Below are 25,628 nucleotides of genomic sequence, written 5' to 3' on the forward strand. Positions count from 1 at the left end.
TCAAATTTAGGTCATTTTAAATCTTGATTAAGACATTTGATAGTTCTCAGATATGATTGTTTAACTAGTGAGTATAGAGATAAAAGTAGTTTCTTTTTATTAAAAAAGACTCTTTTTTAGTCACAGAAAGAAATAGTGATATTCAAGTTTTCATAAAGTATAATACACCTATGAATTAACATCTCTTAACTTGTTACCTTCCATCTAGATTCCCTTGGTTCATCAGACTTTTCACAATACAAAAGAGTGTCTTGGCCTTTAAATAATTATGTTTAAAGATTTAGTAAGCATGGCTTTAAGTAGCAACTATGAGAAAATGAAAAGAAAATCAATATAATTGAAGACATTGCTACTGGGAGATATTGGAGAACATTGTGTGTGATAAATATGTGTGTATACAGGTGAGTATGAGTGCAAGCAGGTGTGTGTACATGCTGTGTTCACATGTTTGTGTGTGAACATATGTGCATGTGTGTGGTGTATGTGTGCACATGTGAGCTTGCCTGTATGGAAACCACACCTTTACTCCATCCTAGCCATGTCATTCCTTACGAGGAATCCTCACTAGGTATTATTTGAAGATGCAGGAGTCTTGAACAAATGTCACAGTTTTATGGGGTCTGTTGGGGCAGCTGACCTACGTTGTCACTGTGCTGCAGAGCCTGGCCAGGCACCTCAAAGTCTGTTTTCTGTACTTTCCACATCAGTTTCTTTATGCTATTCTTAGTTCTATGAGCCAGCAAATGTTCATTATTATTTAACATGGCCACAAAAAACTTGACAGGCACAACTATACATCCATACTAAATAGTAAACTCACAGCCATTGGTAGGCAATTTTTTTGTTTATCATAATATGGTATTTGTTATTATTTTGAAAAGCAAATAAACCTTATGAAACAAGTCTCTTTTCATATTAAAATGATCCCATTCTTGTATTTATACATTTACATGTGTCTTTTTACCAAGGAATTGAGTCCATTGATATTGAGAGATATTAATAACCAATGATTGTTAATTCCTATTTTTTTATGTTGATGGGGAGAGAGAGAGAAAGAGAGAGAGAGAGAGAGAGAGAGAGAGAGAGAGAGAGAGAGAGAGCGCACATTCTTTTCTTTTGGTTTTGCTGGTGTGGGGTTATTTATTTCCTCTCAACATAAGTGGACTTAATTCCTCAGTAAAATGACACAAGCTAACAGAATAGATGTGAAAACATGACCCATCATTCTGCTGCATACAAGAAACACACCTCAGCAACAAAGATAGACATTACCTCAGAATAAAGGGCTGGAAAAAGGCTTTCTAACCAAATGGTTCCAAGAGCAAGCCGGAGTAGCCATTTCAATAAAATATACTTGCAACCAAAATTAATCAAAAGAGATGGGAAGGACACTTCATACTTATAACAGGAAAAATACACCAAGAGGATATCTCAATCCTGAATATCTATTCCCCAAATGCAAGGGCATCCACATTCTTAAAGGCAACATTACTAAAGCTTAAACCACACATAGGACCATACAAGTTAGTAGCTGGAGGCTTCCACACCCCACTTGATGTGGGTGAATGAACGAAACAGTAGCTGATGGTGAAGATGTAAAACCCTAAATGAAGCTCTGTCTCTCCACAGAGGCCACTCTGGCTGTACAGAGGTTCACTGAGAAGTACGGAGTTGGGTAAACACCTGGTTTTGACTTTTTAGTTCTAGGTCTTCCCCAGATACCATCACCCAGGAAACTGAGTGCTGCTATTTTCTGGGTGGGAAAATGGAGGCTTCTGGGAAGTAATTCCTTCCCAACTAAATAGCAGAGTTAGGATCAAACCCAGGTCCACAACATAAGCCCTCAGTCTCTAAAATACCCTTGGGATAAGATTGCAAAGTAAAATGTTTCAAATTTACATCCACTCCGTTTTAGATATGGTCAGCATGATTTAATTGACCAAGTTCTCCTTTTATAACTTTGGTCACATTTTGGCTTTCTAAATAATTTTCATTCTGTTTTACAGTTTTTAAATGTCAAGAACTAGTTTGTATTGTTCATTTTACAATGTTATTCATGTATGTGTTTGTACATTATTTTAATCTAAAATTACAGTTTATTATCCTGTCTATATTTTACTTCTTAATCCAAAATAAAAAGCAAAGCAGAATTAAATTACAAACAGTATGAGCTTCTGTCCCTGTGGGAAAAGATTGCTTTTATATTTTTACATTTTACTATAGAAAACTAAGCACCACAGAGGGAACTATTTGCAATAAAAATATTCCTGTTCTTCTAAATCTATTTTTTTGCTTCTTTTCTCATAACTTGACACATCTTCGAAAATGCAGCCAACCCTGACTCTTTGTTCTCTTTCTGTTGTGTAACATCTTTGAAAAGTCAGTTTGGATGGGGCTATCCATTACAGGGAAGAGAGAAACCTGACTTACGCCACCATGCTTTAGGGTTGTTTTTAGATCACTTCTTACTTTCTTAGTGTTTCTGACAATTTACAAACATATTCCTGTACTGTTGTGATCATATCTCAAATGTCAAACAACTCAGGTCATTATGTACCACAGAACAGACCAGCAAGGCTGTAGGTGATAGTAACAAACAGTTCAGAGAAAGGTCCGTTTTATAGACCTTAAGTGATTATATAAGAGGTTCTGAATATGTAAAGAGTAGGAGACAATGAACAGTTTCTCTTCTATTTAAGTACAGAGGAATTACATTAAATGCTTAGTACAGTATGTTGTTTTTATTTATTGCTAGTTGATTGGTGTGATTAGTAGGACAGACAAACTTAAGGTTTCCCCCCAACCCTCTCTAGGATCCCAGTGAATCACATAACACATCATTCTTCAAGGTTTTATTTTGCTGATGCTTACATTTCAACAGTGCTGTGTTGTAAATCGGGACACCTGTCACTCTCTGATCTTCTCCTTCTTCTTCCTATATTCCCAACTCACCACACCCTTACTGCTCCAGGGCCCACACACTTCTGTTTTCCCTTCCTTGTGATAATGCTATCTTGATTGCTTATCCATGTTTGGATAATTCCTTTCTTTACCTCCCCAAGAAGGGAACTCTTCTGTGCATAGCATTGCAAGAGTATTTGACTTCTATGATACATTATTTCTACTGGTATCCAATATTTCTTTTTTTTTTCTCTTGTAATCAGGCTGCCAAATCCTCAGAAGCAGAGATTGACCTTTTTCTAAAGATCTAAGATATGTAATGTAGCAGAGAATTAGTTGCTTCATTAACTCACCATGCTTTATGCTTTCACTAGTTGTCTTAAACTTTCCTTTTTCTTTATATATCTGGAAAAATATTTTAAGATGAGATTGACCCAAAGTTACTATCTTTAGAAGCCAAAGAAAGATGATTCTAGGGTAAATAGAAATTTAAGCTTTCTTCCAGCATAAATGTGTCCAGTGTGATATTTGTGATATATTTATTAAATTCTTATGGTCTCTTTTTAAAATTCAGAATTTAAGTTTAACTCAGCTTTAGCAGGGGGTTATGGAGCCTTAAGTTGCTACCTCCTGTCCCCAGGTGGGACTTTCAGTGCAGAGAAGGAAACACCAATCCACTTATAAAACTTTTGTGCCAAAATTTGTCTCATCTACAAGAATTGTAGGGATAAAGATGGAACAGAGATTGAGGAAATGGTAAAATAATGAGTGGCCTAACTTGAGACCCACTCCTTGGGAGACAGCTAATTGTTGTCATTATTAATGACTCTGCTATGCTTGTAGACTAACATAATTGCCTTCTGAGAGGCTTCATTCAACAGCTGATGGAAACAGAATCAGAGGCCCACAAACAAACAATAGGCCAAGCTCTGGCAGTTCTGTGGAAGAGCAGGAGGAAGGATAGAGGGAGCTGGAGGAGTCAAGGACACCACAAGATGACCTACAGGGTCAACTATCCTGGTCCCATGAGGGCTCACAGAGACTAAACCACCAACCAAAGTGAATACATGGGCTGGACCAAGACCCCCTATAAATATGTATGACGTGCAGCCTGGTCAACATGTGGATCCCCTAACAATGGTAATAGGGGATGTCTTTGACTCTGTGACCTGTCTTTGGATTCCTCTCCTCTAGCTGGGCTGCCTTGTCAGGTCTCAATGGGAGAGGATACACTTAGTCCTGTTGCCACTTGAGATGCCAGAGTATGTTGTTACCCTTTGGAGCCCCGGCACCCCTTCTCAGAGAAGGAGAGGGGATGAGGGTTGGAGACATGAGGGTGGGACTGGGTGGAGAGGAGGGAGGGATCTGGGATCAGGATATAAAGTGATCAGATAAATAAAGAAAAACACAAAGAAAAAATGAACTCAACCTTTAGTTTGTTTGCTAATCTTATATTGGTCTGATCGAAAACCAACAACAGTAGCCAAAAATCTTGTGCTTATTTTCCCAAATTTCAAAACCTCCACATTTATGATTAGTTTAAATATTTGTGGTTTTATTAATCAAGTCCTGTAATACATGAAATTCTGTCCATTGTTGAATAGTCAGTGCCAAGTAGACTGAATGTGCAATGCTAAAGGCACCAGATATGTCTTCACTGAATGCAGGGTGATTGGGTGACGTTACCAGTTTCTAGTGGTCACCCTCCAGTGGTGGGGAGAGCACACTTGAGTGATACCCCTTCCTGAGAAGTCACCTGGGGATCTTCCTGGAGTTAAGCCATGTGGTCAACCAATTTTCTAGGCTTGACTCAGATCTTCTGAGCAAAGATTTAGAATTACATATTTAGTTTATATTGTTAAAAAATGAAATAGGTTATATTTGAAGTAAACATTGAGCATTTCCTAATTTCAAAACATTTTATAAACATCATAATTCATAACCACATGTAAAATATCATGTTCATGATTTGCTTTGATTAGCATATTAAAATATTTAACGAACCTTTTGCATATGGAATATACTGGCTGTATAAGTCTTTCACAAGTAAATGTCAAGCTGACTGCTCAACTTTGTGAGTTATTTAGGTAACTTTCAGGTTGCCTCTAACTTTGAGCTTCTCTGAGGTGTTGTATTTGGTTTGCTTAATCATTTCCTAATCATTTAACAGAGAATAAAGTCACAAGAGTTTTGGTTTTCCTTATGATGGCAGTGTGCATATGTAAAGGTTAATAGTTAAAGTTTTTATGGGAATATTTTGACACGAAAACTCACTAACTCAATGTTTTCTTTTTCTGTCCATGTCTGCAATCTCTTTATCATGTTTGTCATTATAATATGCTCTTAGTAAAATATGTTAGACCTAAAATGAATAGTTTACCTCATGTTTTAAAGAAAAGTAATTTTAACACATATCATAAACTTATGTTTTGAAATTGTATCATATTTCATATTTTCCCTCTTTTTCCAAGCATCATGAACTCTCTCTCTCTCTCTCTCTCTCTCTCTCTCTCTCTCTCTCTCTCTCTGTAATATAAAAATATGAATGAGGAACCCCATAGTTTCACTTTGTAGACCAGAAGAACTCACTCTGTAGGCCAAGTTGGTGACCAAGATGGAAGTTCTTGCTGTGTTACCTGCTGTATCTGGATAGCTGGCAGCTGTACACCAAATATCATGGTAGAAGGCTATACTCTGTCACTACCTGGGTAGAAAGCTGTGGTGTACTACCTGGATGGAAGTCTGCTTTGTGAATGGCTGTGATACATTATGTGACAGTCTCCTGCACTGAAGGAAGGCTAACTAGCTCCGTGCTGAGTCTTGGCACTGGGACCTTGGTATTGACAGTGTGTCATCCAGTTTGTCAGAACTCACCTTTGGAAGCTCCTCAATCTGATTGGCATCCAGATAGAGCTCTTCTAGCGTGCGCTCAAAGTTGAAGACCTCCTTGGGCACCTGCTGCAGGCTGCAGTGGGAGTAATCCAACACTGAGATGATCTCTTCCTCACCGCGGAAGCAGCGGCATGGCACCAGGCGGCCGATGAGCTTCCGTTTGGTGGTCATCTCCAGGCACTGCACTGGGAGAGAAGACATATAGGTGTTTAGCACTGACACCCAAGGAAGGCTGCATCTTCAGATGAAGGGGTTGACTATGATTCTTCTGTGCATACAGTCTCTACAGGACATGGGAGCATCACATCCTTGAGCCCTTTAACTGCCCTGAGATGTGGAGTCAGACACAGGACAACTTCCACAGAACCATTAGAAAGAGTATTAATTTCTCCAAAACCAGTCACATTTCACCTCAGAGTTTATGGTGTCCTTTTGACCCACAGATGGATCCCATGAATGACTTTATTGGGGCGCACCAATGTTTCACATTCTCACTAAACACTGTCTTCATGGATTCTATGCTCTTAGAGCCATAAAATCTTGATTCGGATGGAAGAAAACTATTTATAAAAAACCTGACTTCCCTCTTTTTTTTTTTTATTTCTCTAAGTTAAAATGAACAAAGGCCTTGCAGTCTTATACCATGATATCATCAACATTGAATTTATTTTTACAGCATTTCATGTCATTTTCCTATGATAAGCTTGAGGGCCACAGCAATATTTATTCCTCCTGATATCTGTCCTAGTACCGGACAGTGGTAAGTATTTACCGACCATAGAGTGACGGGTGAAGGTATGGATGAGTGAATGAATGCTGGGAGCTATGCTCCTGATTGTTATCAGCTACTGTTAACTGGCTTTCGAAGCTTCTCATTTTAACTAACGGTCACTCTTCCTGTGAGTATGACCTGTGAACAACGAAGACACTGCTTCCTAACTGTGTGTTCTTCCTCCACATTCTTCAAGGAGATCTTGACTAATATATTTTTAAATATAAAATATTTATCTTAGTATACCTTAATATATAAGATACATGAGATATCTTATTTTTTAATATAAATCATGTCAGCTTGATATTGTGTGTATCTTGTGTGTGTGTATGTATTTGTGGTGTGTGTGTGTGTGTGTATTCATGTGTGTATGTGTATCCATGTGTGTATGTGTATTCATGTGTGTGTGTGTGTGTGTGTCTGTGTGTGATTAAATCATCCATTGTGATTCTTAGGAGTCATTCTTCACCTTTTTTTTTGAGATGGGTCTCTTGTTGGCCTGGAACTTGCTAAGTAGGCCAGGCCATGTGGCCAGCAAGCCACAGGGCTCCTCCTGTCTGCCACCCTAGTGCTGAGATTAGAAACACCAGCAAACCTGCCTTTTTCCCTCCATTAGTTCCAAGAATTGAACTCATGAACTCATATTTGTGTGTCAAGCACTTTGCCAGCTGATCCTGATCTATTTCCTCAGCCTGTTAATTGGTGGTTTGTAGTAGGTTCTTGTTGAGGGGATGAAGAGATGGCTCAGCAGTTAAGAGTGCTTGCTGCTCTTGCAATGGACTGGTGTTTTGTTTTGAGGACCAACTTGAGGTGGCTCTGCAGGCATCCACCCCTCACCCATACACACACATCTTTAAAAATGTATTGTTTAAGTAAAATGTAATTAATGACATTTATTAAAAAGCTATATAGCATTTTATTAATTGCATAGTTTGACTCGGGTTTGGAAGCAACCAGGTACATTTTACTTAAAAACTGCTGGGTTTTCATCCAAGGCTATCCTTATGCCTCTTTTAACTTCTTAACTTAGTGCAAGGATATTCTGGGGACATGTTAGTGAATAAGCAGTTACATATTTTTTGTTTTTTTTTTAACTTGGAAGTCAGTAGAAAGCTGACTGAACACCTTAACAAGGTGACTTTCCTCTCCACCGCCTTTTATTTATTACTTCAACTCTGACACTTCCCACCTCTAGAGAATGAATCACAACACCTGGTAACTAGAATTTTACCAAATATTATTGAAATCTGGAATGTAGCACATACAAAGCATCTTACAAGTGAGAGGCATCCCGTTGTCTTCTGGAGACTATGTGTGGAGTGCTTCGCAGTTATGAAGGTAAATGATGATAGGCCACAGCTAGCAGGAAGTGTAAGAATTCCTGGTGGGAAAGATAATATTGTGTGTTCTGTTTCGCGTTTAGTTAAAATGAGTTGTTTTGTGTTTAGAGGGATTTGTTTATCTGTGTGATTCACACACGTGTGCATGTGCCTCCTACACAGAAGCTGAAAGAGAGCGTCTGGTGCTCTCCTCTATTGCTCTTTGTCTTTATCTTTGAGGTGGAGTCTCTCCTGGGATCTGGGGCTTGCATTTTCTCCTCTAGGTTAGAAGCCACCAAGTTCCAACAATCTTCCTGTCCCTGCTCTACTTAAAGATGGGGTAACAGATAGGCTTGGAGCACCTGGCTTGGTAAATGAACCTTCCTTATCCAACCTTCATGATAGGGCAGCGAGGGCTCTTACTGGCAGCTTCTTCTGCACACGGATGTGACTTTTGCCTGTTTTTTTTTTTTCACCCTCCACTGACTCAGTTTCCTGACTGTCTTCTCTGGGTGTGGCCCACAGGTTGAATCCCAGCCATGCATCTGCACTCTGAGAACACTGTCTTCTTGTTCTCCTCTGGAGCTCTTGCTTCTGTAAATCCATGCAGAGTTTCTTTTAGCTATTATTCTGTGATATCTGCATTTCCTTCCTGTGTTATAGCTTATATTTTTCTGGGTTCCATGTTGCCCTCTGAGATTTTATTAACTCAGTTTGGCAGAAGATAACTTCCATTTGTTTTCTGAGAAAGGAAGTATAGTAGGTACTTGTGGGTTTTTGTTTTTGTTTTGTTTGTTCATTTGTTTGTTTTTTTACTTTTCTTATAGTCTGAAGATGGCGTGTTTTACCTACAAAAGATTGAAATTTCATCTGGATATATATTTCTAGGTCAAAAATACTTTTTCGCCATAAATTTGGAGGCACATATTTGGTAGCTTGTAAGAAAGCCCAGTTCCAGTCCTATTTAAAGTCCCATTTCACACTCAACTTCTCCAGCAGAAAGTTTAAAATTTTTATCTCCAGTTTTAAAAATTCGTGACAAATGCGCCCTGTGTTTTCTTAAACTGTGCTTGATTTTGATTCCCACCCCCAGCCCCCCATCTTGCAATTCTGCTGAAGGTTGTTACTTAATGGATACTTTCTTCCCCTTCATTAAAAAGTTTTTTTTCTCTCCTGCAATTCCTCACTAAGTGGATGAGGGAACTATATCTTACATATAGCCTACAAGTAAATGGCTTATTCTCTAGTAATGTCTATGTCACTGTTCTTTGATTCTTTTTTTCCAGGAAGTTTTCTCAAGTTTATTTTCTAAACCCAGCTAGTGGCTTGCCTTAAATCCAACGGTGCATTTTATACTTTATGAGAGTTGTGTGCTGCATCCTGAGTGTTCTGCTTTTACAGCTCCTGTTTGTGTGTCAGAGGGCCATGCCAACTTCATTTCTCTCAGAGGATGTTAATTATAGATTCACCTCCCCCGCACCCTGTTCCTCATGTAGCTCCTGAGTTCTACTTTGCTTGTTTCCTTTGGTCCTCAGCTCTCAGAATAGAGGCTTTCCTTAAATATCTGGTCATCTATGGCTGCCCTCCAACACTGAATGACGCTCTAAAAGGATAATTGAAGCTTTGTGTCCATGGCAGGTTTTATTTCAGAAATAACTGTTACTGAGCCAAGAAAATTCTAAAGCCAAAATTTCTGGTCATCTACCTGCTCTGGAAAAATGCTTCTTTGCAGAGGCAATTTTCCTATTTTTGGCAACCAACTCTATCTCTGTCTCTGTCTCTCTCTGTCTCTGTCTCTCTCTGGTTTGTGGTCAGATGTATGAGTGTTTGTGTGTATCTGTATGCATATGTTCACATGAATATAGAGACCATAGGCTAGCCTCTGGTATTGACCCTCAGAACTCATTTGCCTGGCTTTACACTTTGAGACTAGGTCTATTAGTGACCTGGAGCTTGCTAATTCAGCTATCTTGGAAGGCCTAGGGGAATCTTCCTGTCTTTTCACCCTAACTCTGAGAACACAAGCAGGCCTTGCTATACCTGCTATTTTCATGTGGCTTTTGCATAGTTCAATTCAGATATGGCAGCAACCAGGTGCAATTTACTTAAAAGCTGCTGAGTTCCCATCCAAGGCTGTCCTTACGCCTCCTTTAACTTCTTAAATTAGTGCAAGGATATTCTGGGGATAAATTAGTGAATAAGCAGTTACATATTTTTTTTTTAACATGGAAACCTTTAAAAAGCTAACCAAAAACCTTAACAAGATGATTTTCCTTCTCTATCACCTTCTATTAGACTTTCTTTCCAATTAATGCTTGGCTGTGGGTCTCTGCATCTTTTCCCCATCTGCTGCCAGAGGTATCTTCTCTGATGATGACTGTATACGTCACTGATGTATGAATATAGCAGAATATTATTAGGAATCATTTTTATTGATTTCTTTTTAGACCAGTACTGTTTGGTTTTATTGTAAATCTCTTGGCTATCTACTCTCTGGTTCTTGATTACAAAAGCAGTGTTGTGTGTGGATTCCTCATCATGGAGTGGGCCTTAAGTCAAATCCGACATTGGTTACCACCATTGCCCTAGCATATTATGAAGGCAGGATAGATTATAAGTTAAAGGATTGTGGCTGGATTGGTGTCCACATTTTTCTTTTGTATTCTGCAGAGTACCTTCTCATACTAAAGAGACTAGAACATAAGGTTGAGGGCTCCATATAGGCACCAGCTCAACTTCTTTATGTTCAATGAGTTGTGTGGTTGTTGTCCTCTGCAATGGGGCCCTGCTGTCAGTTTGTGGAGAGCTTAAAATCACACCAATCCACCCACAAAAACCTCAACTTAAAATTTACCCTGCCTACAAGATGTGTAGGGATAAAGATAGAGCAGAGATTAAGGGAATGTCCAACCAATGCCTGGCCCAACCTGAGACTCACCCCATGGGAGAGAGCCAACCTCTGAGACTATTGATACTCTGCTATGCTTGCAGACAGGACCTTAGCATAGCTGTCTGCTGAGAGGCTACACGTAGCAGTGGATCCAAACAGGGGGAAAGACTCATAGCCAAACGTTGGACGAAGCATACGGAGTCTTGTGGAAAAGTGAGGGCATGGATAGAAGGACCTGGAAGTGACAGAAACTCTACAAGAAGACCAATAGAGCCAACTACCCAGGGCGCAGAGGGGCTTGCGTAGACTGAAGCACCAACCAAGGACCGGTTACTGACTGGACCTAGACTCCCTACACGGATGAAGCAGATGGGCAGCTCAGCTTTATGTGGTTCCCCTGGTAAGGGAAGTGGAAATGAGTGCTATCTCTGACATAAACTCTGTTGCCTGCTTTTTGATCACTCACTGTCCACAATCCCCCCAGCCTTCCCCTCCCAGCCTTCCCCTCGCACCCCGAAAAGCTTCCTAGACAGACCACAGGGGAAGAGCATGTGCTCAGTCTTGATGTGACTTGATGAGATGAGGTGGGTGGACAGAGGGCTCCCTTTTTCTGAGGAATAGTGGAGGGGGAAGAGGGAAGGAAGGAGGGAGGGACATAGAGGAGAGGATGGAGGGGGTTAGGGTAAAATAAATAAATAAATAAATCTAAAAAGTCACATATTTTTATCCCAGGCCCCCAGGTGAGCTATACCTTCCTCTGCACAGGAAACAAAGGTACACTGTATTTTAGAAACTCAAACCAAATAAGAAAAATAGTTTTCCCCTATCTGATTTCTATAGCGTGAGAATATGCCATGCAGCTACATGCTTTGGGTTACTTTTGATCACATTTTAATTACTCGAAACTCAGTGTTATGAACCATATCAGAAGCTTGTGAGGTCAGGCTCCATATCTGGACTGTTCAACACGGTGTTTCTCAGGATGAGTGCAACATCAGGTTCAAAGGAGACACACAAAAACGTTAACTGTGTAAAGTAAATGGATATGCTGCATGCTAAAGATGATTTCAGTTTTTATAAATTTATATAGTCTACTGCAGCTTCAAACTGATTTACAGTCTCCCAACATGGAAAAGGGGTTAGGTCAGGCGTGTCATCCCCGTACGTGGGAGGCAGAAGTAGGAAGACTGCCAGCTCATGTCCAGCTTGGGCTGCACAGGGAGACCTGCTCTCAAGCAAGGCATAAAAAAGGAAACTCTTAGGTTCTTGGGTTTTTTTTTTAAAAGAAGAATTAAAAGGGTCAAGAAGAAAATAAGTGTGTGTGTGTGTGTGTGCATGCGCGTGCGTGTGTGTTTTGCAAGGCTGGCACAGTATATATATATATATATTTTGAAGACAAAGATACGAACCTCTGGATTCTAGGTTACCACAACACTGCATAGTTTCCCTGTCTTTTAAATCAAGTATGTTTTTCAGTCTGAGTTGAACACCTACAGAGGATTTTTTTTCCTTGTCTACAATCACAGCATGTGGTCTGCAGCCACAGTTCCTCTTTAATACTCTACCACAAACATGTGAGTGGCAGTGCTTCCTAGCCATGCTTATTCCAGGTGAAACCATGGGAAGATCCATCTTTTCATTATATAAATCCAAAGCACTGAAATTTTACACCAAAAAAGAACTCAGTCACCTGAGAATTATATGTGCGCAAGCCAGAAGGTGAGAATGCACACACTATGTGCCTGACTGTCAATGCCTTTTCGCGCACTATAACCTTAGGCCAGTCTTTGAGCTGATCTTGCCTAAGATGTTGTACCTGCAGCAGTGAGGAACAAAAGAGGGCTTAGTCTTTTCAAGGTTTTCTATGGCATACATGCAGCTTTTATTCATCCACATAGCCTTTCATTCTTCAGGTGACAAGTGTCTCTGGTTGCTTCACTAACTGTGCCCCAAGAATATGGAAATCTGCCAAGCTCACTCCGTGTCCTACTTAGAAAGAAGCATCTTTAAACTCATTGAGCTCAAACACGTCTCTGAAACTGTATCAAGGGTCATCTCCATGAGGATCAGTGATGCTGAGTACAGTGTCAGAGGCTGGTTTAGTTCTTTGACTGTTGAAATGATTGCATTCAAAACCCAATTAGAGTTTGTGGGTTCATTTTCATCTTACAATTATAATACAAAATAAAGCTTTTAATTTAATTTTATTTATTTATTTTGTGTCATCACAAGAAACATTATCTTGCCAGGATCACTCAGCTGTTGGGCAGGCCTCCTCCTGGACTTCAGTGCTGATGCCATCTTATCAGCAATCAAAACAAGCGATCAAGGAGGCAAGAAGAGAGATTACTTGTCTTCAGGGGCACTCACTGACACCTATGCCAGCTTCTTCCTAGCAGGCCTTTAGGGCTCCTGTACTGTCTGCAGTCTTTTCCTCCCTCCCTCCCTCCCTCCCTCCCTCCCTCCCTCCCTCCCTCCCTTCCTCCCTCCATTCCTCATTCTTTCCTCTTCTTTTCATTTTTTTGAGACAGGTTTTCTCTGTGTAGACTTGGCTGTCCTGGACTCACTTTGCCAACCAGGCTGGCCTGAAACTCACAGAGATCAGCCTGCCTCTGCCTCCCTGAGTGCTGGGATTACAGGTACGTACCACCAAGGGCTACACCTGCAGTCTTTGAGGTAGCTTTTACCAATTGGCTTCAAAGGACTTCTTTCCAAGGTGATTCCAGTACAAACCTATCACTCTTGATTTCATCTTCAACTGCTTAATGAGGTGGCCGATTTAAATAAATTCCACTCTTCAACTTTAGACCTTGGAGATGTTTGCTAAGTCTCTGCTTAGAGACTGTGCTTTCATGGTTTCTTGTTTGTATTTGTGGCTTACTGTTTATGCAGCTCAGAGCCACTTTTATTGCTCTCCTCCTGTGCTAGATATGAGGTAATATGCTGGGAAACACCAAAGAATAAAAGAGTTCTCTGAACTAATGAATTTATAGGCAAGTGAGAAGAAATAAATGTTGAACAGAGAGCCAAGAAAATAAATCTATAATTGTTCTTTATGTTAACTGCTGTGAAAGAGCAGAGTTTTTAGCTTTTATATATTGACATCCATTTAATACAGTTAGAGAAATAAAATACATTAATATACGATATTATGTGTTAATTACTATGTTATCTCCCAAAAGCCAGGTGCATTCTTTAGTTCTAAGTTTCACTGAATCTACATTTTTCCTTTAAAAAGCTTCCATTTTGTGGTGTGGGGTATTAAACTCAAAGTCTCCAGGGGTATTTCACTGAACTATGTCTTCTAGCTGGCCTTTATTTTTCATGGGAAGTTTTTCCCAGTTCATATTATTGCATTTCATCTGTCCTGACATTCAAAGTTTTGCTGACATGGAGGTACAGAAAAGACCAGAATATCTCTGTCAGAGAGAAGCTGCTTCCTCGGTTGAATCCAGTGTTTGAGAAGAGCCTGAGTCTAATCACTTATCCCATTCTTGAGTAAATTGCTAAGGTGATGTCCTTATGTCTTAATATCTCTTGAGAAACCTTACTCGTTAGTACAAAGTCAAGGTGATCACTCATCTTAAGAAGTTATCAAGAGAAAGTTCACTTCTTTTTGTGATATCAGAGTCGCCCAAAGCTTATTTAAGTGTGACAAATACTGTTCTAAATAGAAGGGTGGGTATACAGATATTAATATTTCCTTTTTTGAAAAAGATGTGCTTTTTGTGGAACACACCACATCTTCTTCTATTGGAATAAAAGCTTCAGAGCTGGGAAGCATTTCAAAGTGAAGTGTTCTATCCTACTGTTCTTCCCTTTGGGAGGATAGAACCCTGCTCCTGTGAAATGTTCGCTTTTTAAAAGTCCTATATAAGTGACTAAAAGAAAGCACTTTCAGTGATATCTCCTGGTGTTTCATTTTCATTCCTCAATCATAGCTAGAAATTTCTGATACTGCTTGTATTTATTAATATGTTAATTAATGCTGATGATGGTTGTATTTGTGCCTTCAGGACAGTTAGATCAAACACTGCAATTCTGAGACTCACCAAAGTAAACAGGGCTTGTAGTGATAATCTTTTAATCAATTAAATTGCTTTGGGTATAAATCTAGGCAGTAACTTTTTAATTGGGAAGATTTTAACAGTCATGAAATGTACAAGCCTACCTGATGTCATCCTAAGGCTAAAAGGAGAGTTAAACAAGAATTAATTCAAGAAGCTGTCTACCGAGGAAGGCTAGGCATAGAGAATGCCGACTCCAACTAAACACCCACAAGAAAAGCTCATGAAAACCCCAAATGGCTGAATCAGAGCTCATTTTAGAGCTGAACAATTCTGTTAGAATTCAGAATTCACTGTTAGTCTATGATATGGGATAAAAAGTGCAATTTCAAGCAGCAATTTGCAACATTCTGAATATTTAAGCACCCATCTTGATTCGTTTTGTAAGCAATAAATGCCAGAACCATTTGGTTCATTCTTAGTGAAAGGAAATTGTTACTGAATTAAATTATTTAGAAGATGATTAAAAGCCAACAGATTTTGAGAGAATTAAAAGAATACAAACCAGGAGAAAATGCTTTGAAAAGCACTGGAAAGGGCCAAAGAAGGGAGATGGCACCTAGACTAAAGAGGGTGGGTTCAAACAGGGGGTCCTGCCACTGGACAGAATGTATTCCATGTAACCATAGAACTACAGGGCTAATGAGTTATAAATTTCATATGCAATGTGTGTGAAACTCTTCATGAGCTCCCTGTTGCTTTCACTGTCAATCACACAGTGTTCGCCACTGATTACACACCCGGCCCAGTTGTCAATCTCCTCTTGAACAATATCCACATGCCCTGACACTCTCTGTTTAGGCTGTCCTACCTCAATCTTGACCTGAAGACTCCTGCCTACTCAGTTCTCCTGGGCTATGCTTCTAAGAAAGAATAATCTTGTTCAACTAAGGATAGAGGTTAAACTCATGCAAAATTCCCTCCAAAGTACTCTGCATTGAGGGTTAAATAAGGTTGTATGCAATTTCCCTAATAATATGTTTGCCTTCCAATCTCAGGACCTCAAACTCTTTCTTTATTTGCAAGATGGAATTTTTGTAGATGTAATGTTCTGATTTGTTAACTGAGGTAGTGTATACCCTCCTCCAATGGGACTAGTGTCTTTATTAACAGAAGTCTATGTGAAAGGCCATGTAGGGATAGGATGGAGGATGCAGAGGGCCATTGACAAAACAAGGAATAGCCTCAAAGGAAGCAGCAGTGTTATCACCTGAACTTTAGCCATCAGGTGCAATGAAGATGACACTGTACATCCCAGCACTATGTGGTCCCAGTTTGTGCTATTTTAAATCACAGATGCCCTCAGAGTCCTCTGCAACCATTGTCTTCAGCCTCTAACCCAAGGCAGGTAGTGGCCCTTCTCTGACATCTAGAAAGCTGATGGCCCCATGCCAGATGGACTTGCCACATTTGTCTGCTAGCCAAACTCTTGAGGTATCAGCAGTTAATTAGACTCTAAATCTTTAATTTGTACACTTAACACATCATAGACATTGCATAAGCCTCAAATAATGAGTGGCACCATTTCATTATAGGCAATTGGATATGTAAAGATAAAAGTCTTATTTGGTCTTAGGCTCACAAGCCTGTTGAAGATAGTTTATAAATATGATTTCAGATGCAGATAAAAATGTCCAGGGAAAGCATAAAATAAGACACAGGGAAGAGCATGTGTGAGATCACAGAAAGATGACACTAACTGTGCCCACTTATTCTCAGAAATGTAGATCCAGGAAAAGAACTGACTCCCAGTGTCCTTAGGCAACCCCACAGTGGTTGTCATAAACCACTTGTACTTAAGCAATTTAATCCACAGAATTAATGAATTTAAATGTGTTTTGAAAATGCCATGACAGATGTCATACAGAAAGGAGTTTATGTCAGCTAGAACAGTGGCACCCACTAGAAGTAAGATCTTTGCATGGCAGTTGAAAATGATGTAGACAGAGAGTGAAGTTAAAAATCACATGACTAAGAAAGCACACTGCCAATCACCAGACCATGAGCTACATCAGCAGGTGGTGTTGCGAGTGAACATTGCTTCTCAGACAGGAGGAGTCACAATAATCATGGAACTATTTGGGTATGTTGGACACACTACTTTGCTTGCTCAGAAAAATTTTCTATCTATTTAAAATTCCATGTGTTATTTACTTAGGCTATAAAAGAAATGCATGATTACAAATAAAATTTTAGGAAATTTAGAATAAATATGAATATATCATTTCCCATACTTCTGACATCCAGAAAGAAGGCACTGATATGAGTGAGTCCATATTTTCATTTACTTAAGGTGATAGGTTAAATACATACAATAACATGCCAGGCACACATATTGTTAAGATTAAATAGAGTGGGAAGTTTTGTAACCATATACAAAAACAGACTCAGCATTATATGTATATGTTAAACAATTATAGTCAAAGAAAAGGAAGGTATCAACAAGAGTGGGGGTCATGGGAGGTGTTCAAGAGAGTGTAACTTGGAGGAACTGGAGGGAGAAGTGGAATATGAGGGAGAAAAATGATATGATTCCATTTCAATTAAAACATATTAAAAAGAAAAAGGATTAAATATATTTTGTGTCACGTTCATTCACTTGGCATTATACTATAAACATTCTAACATGTCATTCTCACATACATTCCTTGAAATACATTTGTGTAGACTGCAAATACATCTACTATTTTTTTAAAGAGTGTTCTTTATAAGCTCAGAGCATATATAAGTCATTACTTCTTCACATTTTAATCCATGTCTGGTCAAACAATTACAAACACACCTTCTTGCATGTCTACTGCATGAAAAGGATTTAAAATTTCACCACTGACTAATGTGGAGTTAATTCTTTCTGCTGAGTGATCTTACTTAAGGACTTCCATATGTATACTCATTTTTGACCCACAGTCAGCAGCTGTTATCAACAAACTTTCAACTTCTGTCAGTTTGATGATGCAGCAGTAATGTAAGGTATCTTAAATCCGTGTCTTCAGTAGTGTTTTCTTTGCACTAGTGCTTATAAAATTAGTCAATTGCATTATATGGAGAGAAAGACTAAATTTTGATGGAGTCTAAAATTTCACATTGATGGAGTCTAAAGTCTCCATTAAATCCCTTCACTTAGAACCCTGTGGAAGAAGAGGTGGGAAAATGGAAGAGCCAGTGGGGGTGGAAGACACCAAGAGAACAAGGTCTTCTAAATTAACTAAGCAAGGCACAGATGAGCCCACAGAGAGTGAAGCAGAAAGCACAGGACTTACATGGGTCTTCATCAGTTCCTCTACATATATATAATAGATTCTACCCTAGTATTTTTTATAGGTCTCCTGACTATGAGAATGAGTAGGTCTCTGAGTCTTGTGCCTGCTCTTAGGATGCTTTTCTTCCTGTGGCTTGCCATGTTCAACTTTGATATGATAATTTTTTGCTTCATTGTATTATATTTAATTTTTTATGTTTGGTTTTTATCTCTTAAAAGTACCTGCTAATGAGAGACAGGAAGGGAGTACTTCCAGAGAGGAGGAAAAGTGTAGAGAAATTGGGCAGAGTAGAAGGAGCGGAAAAACTATAAGAAAAACATGAAAAAAGAATGTATGTTACATAAAAGATTAAAAAGGAAAGAATCTAAGATGGTGGCATAGATCACACACTGTGTCCGATCAGTAGGACAGCAGTGACTGCACAATGACCTCAGGACTAAACTGAGAGCTAGAAATAACTAGTGCTGGTGTTTCCCAGGTGAGAGGGGTCAACACTATGCCGAGCATGCGTGGGTCTGAACTCAGGACACCCAGCAAATCCACAGAAAAGCCTATGGGTCCCTGAGGGCATGTGCACAGTCTCCATATTCTAGCTACTTGCGTGGCTGTGTGACACCTGCACTGTGTGTCTCAATTGAAGTGTGGCTTAAATCACCAGGATATAAATCATCAGGCAGAGGCCCCAAGGTCTAAGCACAGGACTGGCAGCGGTGCTCAGCACCTGCCCTTGGAGACTCAGACTGAACTGTGGGCTATGGAAGACCAGTGTCTGAGTCTTCTAGCCCAGAGGGGATGGCACAGACTGGGACATAAGTGGTTCTGGCCTCAGGTCACCCTGCTGGTCCGTGGAAAGTTCCCAGGTCTGACTTCAGATCACCTGCCTGAGCCACCAAAAGAGTTCACTGATGCCTGCAGGCGAGGGAGCTCAACCTATAGCTGCTCACCTATGAGCTAGCTGCATGGCCAGGGAAGGACACCAGAAACTACCATCCTACGCCAGAGACAGCCCATGCTTAAAGGCCGGCGTAAAAACACAAACAACAAAAGCCAAAATAACATGGCAGCTCCAGAATACAGTTATTGCAATACAATCAGCCCTAGACAGTCTAAAACAACTGATTCACAAGAAAATGACCTAAGATATTTCCTTATGAAGACGATAATGGGGGAAATGAATAAAATCTGTAACAAAATGCTAGAAGAAACAGCCCAAAAGATTGAGACCCTTAGAGAGGCCATGACACTGGCCTACAGAGAGGAAATGAATAAATCAATGGATGAAATTCAGGAAACGCAAACAATCAGGTGAAGGAAATCAGTAAAACAGTTCAAGTTCTCTTATGAACACTGCTGCAAAAATACTCAATAAAATACTCACAAACTGAATCCAAGAACACATCAAAGATATCATTTACCCTGACTAAGTAGGTTTTATCCCAGGCATACGGGTATGGGTCAACATACTGGCATACATATGTAACCCACCATATAAACAAACTGAAAGAAAAAAAAACCCCACATGGTCATCTCCTTAGATGTCAAAAACAAAACAAAACAAAACAAAACAAAACAAAACAAAACAAAAAAACATTTGACAAAATACAACACCCATTCATGTTAAAAGTCTTGGAGAGATCAATGATACAAGGACCATACTGAAACATAATAAAGGCAATATATACAGGAAGCCAATAGCCAACATCAAACTAAATTGGGAAAAGCTCAAAGAAATGCCACTAGAATCAGGGACTAGACAACGGTGCCCACTCTCTCTACATCTCTTCAATACAATAATTGAAATTCTAGCTAGAGCAATAAGACAACAAAGAGAGATCAAGAGGCTCCACATAGGAAAGGAAGAAGTTAAAGTATTGCTATTCAGAGATGATATGATAGTATACATATGTGACCTCAAAAATTCCACCAGAGAACTCCTTCAGCAAAGTGGCTGAATACGAGATTAATTAAAAAAAAAAAATCAGTAGCCCTACTGTATATAAATGAGCTGAGAATGAAATTTGTGAAAATACACCCTTCACAATAGCCACAAATTATATGAAATATCTTAGTTCAGCTCTAACCAAACAAGTGAAATACTTGTATTAATAAAAATTCAAGTCTCTGAAGAAAGAAACTGAAGAAGATATAAGAAGATGGAAATATCTCCCATGCTTGCGGATTGGGAGGATCAACATAGTAAAAATGACCATCTTACCAAAAGCAATCTACAGATTCAATATAATCCCTATAAAAATATCTAAATAATTCTTTACAGACCTTGAAAGATCAATTCTCAAGTTCATATGGAAAAACAAAAAACCCAGAACAGCCCAAACAATGCTGTATGATAAAAAATCTTCTGGAGGAATCTCCACCCCTGATCTCAAGCTGTACTATAGAGAAACAGTAAATAAAAAAGCATGGTACTGGCATAGAAATAGGCTGGTTCATTAATGGAATTGAATTGAAGACCCAGAAAGAACCCACAAAGCTATGGACACTTGATTGATTTTTGACAAAACCATACAATGGAAAAAAGATAACATCTTCAACAAATAGTGCTGGTCTGAACTGGATGGCTACATGTAGAAAAATACAAATCAATATATATTTATCACCCTGCACAAAACTAAAGTCCAAGTGGATTAAAGACTTCAACATAAAACCAGACACACTAAATCTGATAGAAGAAAATTTGGGGAAGAGCCTCAAACTCATTGGCACAGGAGACAACTTCCTGAACAGAACATCAATAGCTCAGGCTCTAAGATCAACAATTAATAAATGGAACCTCATGAATTGGAAAAGCTTTTGTAAGGCAAAGGACATTGTCAACAGAACAAAGTGACATCCTAAAGCTGGGAGAAGATCTTCACCAATGCTACATTAGATAATGGGCTAATATCCAAAATATATAAAGAACTCAAGAAATTAATCACCAACAAACCAAATTAATCAATTAAAAATAGGATACAGAGCTAAACAAAGACTTGTTCAACAGAGGAACATTGAATGACAGAGAAACACTTAAAAATGCCCTGTGTCCTCAGTCATCAGGGAAATCAAATCAAAACAACTCTGAGATTACATCTTACACCTATCAAAATGGCTAAGATCAAAAACTCAAGTGACAGCACATGCTGGAGAGGATGCGGAGTAATGGGAACACTCCTCCATTGCTGATGGGAGTGAAGACCTGGGCAACTACTTTGGAAATCAATCTGGCCTTCTCTCAGAAAACTGGGAATAGTGCTACCCCAAGACTGAGCTATACCACTTCTGGGCATATACTCAAAGGTGCTCCACCATACCACAAGGACATTTTCTCAAGTATGTTCACAGCAGCATTATTTGTAATAGAAAGAATCTAGAAAAAACCTAGATGTCTCTCGAGTGAAGAATGAATAAAGATACTGTGGTACATTTACACAATGGAATACTACTCAGCCATTAAAAATGAGGAAATCTTGAAATTTTTAGGCAAATAGATGGAACTAGTGAGGTAACCCAGACACAGAAAGACACATATAGTGTATACTCACTTGTAAGTGGATTAGCCCAGCATAGATGTCCTCTGAGAGACTCCACCCAGTGGGGGATTGGAACAGACGCTGAGACTTGCTGCTGGACTCTGGGTGGGGTGCCAAGAGTGGTATGGAAGATTGAATGGGATGGAGACACCAGGAGGGGACAGGAACCCCACAGGGAGACTATCAAGGCTGACAGATCTAGACCCTGCACAAACTGTTGCACCAAGGACAGTGCATACAGAGAAACTACAACCCTGTTTAGATATAGCCAATGGATAGCTCATTCTCCAGGGTTGTGGGGGGAGCAGGAACTACCTTTACATGAACTCTAGTGCTCCACAGTTGATTACCTCCTCTTTTCAGGGAGATGATGTGAGGCCACAGAGGAAGGGGATGGAGGCTATGTGGAGGAGATCTGGTAGGCCAGATGAAAAGGTAGGAGAGGAGGCTCCTCCTCGGCATGTAATGTGAATAAATTATAATTTAAAAAAATGAAAAAGAAAAATGTCACTAAAATAGAGCAACAAGAGTGAAGTATTCTAAAATGTAGGATTAAAAAAAAGATTAGTCTACTGAACAGATTTAATTCAAGGGAGTACAAATAAATTGTTATTCCATCAATCATTGCCTTTCAACCTCAAATCTGGAGATTCCCCACTTTCTTCCTAGAGATCTGTCAGTCTCATAGGTGTCCAGCTTTCTTTCTTTTTTTGGTTGTGCCATCTGCTGTGCACCATTCTTCTCTGCCTCTGATATCGCTGCTGCCCTTTTGCACCTCAGCAGGACTGCCAGCAGGCTATCAGCACAAGACTGACCCGTGGAGAAGAAGAAGGACTAATGAGGTCCTACCTCTTTTTGAGGCCTTTTAGGCAATTGGAGGCTGCAAAGGAAGAGGACTTACATAACTTTTTCAGATGGTAAATAGGCATACAGCAATTTCTGGAAGAAACCTCTGGTGGGAGGTAGTGTAGCTGCCTATAAGCAGCTCATGTTCCTGAAATTGGTTCTTTATTTCTGTCATTGTTGTCCCATCTATGGTAAGCATGCAGTTTCTCCATGCTTTCTCGGGAAAAGTTCTTCTACTACCTCACACTGATAACTAGTCTCATTCTCAAGTTTGGTTCCAATAGAATGCGGATCATCCAGATGGCATTCATGGGAGTTTGCCATTTGCTATGGCTTTGGAGAGACAGCATTTATCAGAAGAGAGCCTTATAATGATTGGGTAACTTCTGAATTGCAGCATTTGAAGAACCGATACGGTGGTTCTCTATATAATTTCCTAGGTGGTTTGTTAAATGGGAGGCTTATTTTCCAGGCATGCGTGGATGGAGAGAAAAATATTCACAAGTTTTCCTTTCCTGCTGCCACTTCAAATGGCGATAATTCTCCTAGCATCTGCGTGGAATATATTTATCATATCTTTTTGGTTATTTCAGGGTTATAAATTCTGTTAGACTCTTTTGTAAAGCTTATAATAGATATGAGTATGACATAAGAAACAGCCTATCGCATTTTAGAGATTTTTTTTTTCATTTTTAAATAGAACAAGTGTATGTAATTGTAAAGCCTTTACATTACATGATGACAGAATATACCTTCAATTTTAGTGTTAAAGTTTCTATTTTAGCTCTTATAAGACTTTACCCTGTAAATTTTTGCCTCTGTACAAACTGCCACCCCTAGGGCTCTCACCACCTTCTGACAAGTAACAGGGTTTACACAGTCACTCATTTTTCTTCTCTCCAAATTTGACCCTTCTCCGATCTGGCCATCTTTTCTCACCAATCACTTGTCATACCCTCCTCTCAGCTGTGGGAAGCATCCCCCACTCTCTATTTTATCTCTTCCCCACTTCATGTCAAGCATGAGTCAGACTTGCCAATGTGACTCTCCGCTTTATAGCAGAGCTGAGGCGCTGCTTTCCCCCTTGGTCTCTACTTAAGCAGATTTTCAGTTGGGTTTCTTGGATCCTGTTGGTAAAGCTGACAGCCTCTTCCTGGCTGGCGTTAAGTGTGAAGCCTCCTCATCTTCTATACTTTTGCAAACATTTTTCTTTTGCCAAGAAGGATTGTGAATGTCTCCTAAACTTAGAGAAATATTGATCACCCAACTTCACTACAGTTCCCTTGTCAGTCCCTTAACAAAGGTCACCACCTTCCCCAGGCTGTAAGCTTTTCAGGGGACTAGGCTTCTGCTGAGTGACAGGGCTCACCTAGGACTGTTTGTGACCTCGGCTGCTAATTTCCAATAAAGAAAAAAATCTTTAGCGCTTTCCTGTATATTGCTAGACATCACATATAGGTGACATCTAAGTGACAAATCATCCTTCACTGGATGTCTTCCATGGTGACATTTATGCTGTAAATAAAAAACTCTCATAAACATAACCATATCCCAGCTTGGTTTCATGCTTAGTAGAATCTCTTCACTTTCTTAGTTAATCTATGACATAGGAGTGCTTTTCTGTATCCTATGTAGAAACAAGAACACATGGTATTTAAAAAAAATTCTTTGCAATTTGCCATGGCTTTGGAGAGCATATATTACAATTACATCTTGCATATACACTTTGCATATATACTTTGATATATTAAAATTATACTTTAAGAAAGTAGGGGCATGTTTGGCAAAACTGAAGTTACTACCCTAATATTTTTACTCAGAAAGACTTAAACAATGTAAGTCTATGGTATAATTCTTCAAAAATATGCCTTTATCTGTGAATGGTGAACTTGAGAGTAAAACTTGTCAAACATTATTAAATAAATGAGCCTCATACCCCAAGTTATTAGTAGACAGTTGTTAATATGTCATATAATATTTATATACATACATTTAACATGTACAAATATGCTCTGATGACAACTTGAAATAACGATACTAAACACACTCAAAATGAAGTACATAAGATTAAATACATTTTTCTCCTATTTAATAGAGTACTTGCTTTGCAAGCCCAAGAACTCGTTTGATTGCCAGAGCCCTGTGGAGTGAGGAGACGGGGACAGGCTAATCCCTTGGGCCCCCTGGCAGCCATGTTAGTCTCATTGGTGAATTCTAGGCTAATGAGAGATCATGCCTCACAAAAGCAGGTGGACAGTCCCTGGAGCACTCCATGTGAGCTTGACTTCTGCCTCCACCTGCACATGAACTCTCAAATACACCTGACACCTACAAGATCAGGGTCTCTCGTAACGGCAGAAGTTTTAGCCTTTTGTTGTTGTTATTACTGTAGCACAGTGCCCATGGTTGGTAGTTTAAGAAGAAATAGATTTTTGATGATACGTAACATACTGGCAGGCTGCTCCTGGAGAGGGCCTCTTGTTGCTTCTTGCACTGTGAGAGTGAGGGAAAGTAGGCTGAGTATGAGGAAGGAGGTCATATGGTTGAAAGAGGAAGTAAGAGGCTGAGTGCCGGAGGCCTTGACCTCAGTCACGAATCCACTTCCAGGAAATGAAACCCTTTCCTAAGACCTAACTCACCTCCTCACAGCCTTGCTACTGCTCAATACTGATGCATAAGAACAAATCTCACCATGAATTTCAGAGGGGCCAAGCCACACCCAAACCACAATATCAGGCCCAGCTGGTTATACAGACCTGTGCCTGTGCGACTACCCTAAGTGACTAATATGTAGTGGGTCCTCTGATCTTCCTTTTGTTTATGTTTCTACTTGGTGGCCCTTTGAAGGAGATGACTTCCCTTTCTGATGCTGCTCATATACATGGACATTGGGTATATACAATTTGATTCTGACTAGCAGGTTGAGGACATTATTGAATTCAATTTTCCTAATAATTCCCTTTTTATTAGCAGAAGCCAGAAAACAGTGTGTTCTATAGTGATTAACATCTTGAATGATTCAATTCATAGCCACCACTGTGCACAATTTAAACTTGTTTTTGACAAATTATATCTTGAACGGTTGGCTGAAATAGCTCAGGGGGTAAAGCACTTACTGTGGAAGCATTTGAGCCACAGGTGATCTACCAAG

At 39.5% G+C, this 25,628-nt stretch overlaps 1 protein-coding gene across 14 annotated transcripts in view; it reads right to left on the reverse strand.

Annotated features, from left to right (window-relative positions):
• The window catches only part of LRRC7 (leucine rich repeat containing 7), a 474,653-nt gene that overhangs the window by 271,939 nt on the left and 177,086 nt on the right, over window positions 1-25,628 (reverse strand). For 13 of the 14 annotated variants that reach the window (XM_084757043.1, XM_084757042.1, XM_084757040.1 and 10 more), the window contains one exon: window positions 5,776-5,978. In XM_084757043.1, the coding sequence (XP_084613169.1) occupies window positions 5,776-5,978 (203 nt within the window). The remainder of the gene's footprint in view (window positions 1-5,775; window positions 5,979-25,628) is intronic. The other variant, XM_084757049.1, reaches the window with a different exon arrangement.

This window comes from Acomys minous (assembly GCF_964271855.1).
Source record: "Acomys minous genome assembly, chromosome: 14".
In the NCBI taxonomy this organism is placed as follows: domain Eukaryota; kingdom Metazoa; phylum Chordata; class Mammalia; order Rodentia; family Muridae; genus Acomys; species Acomys minous.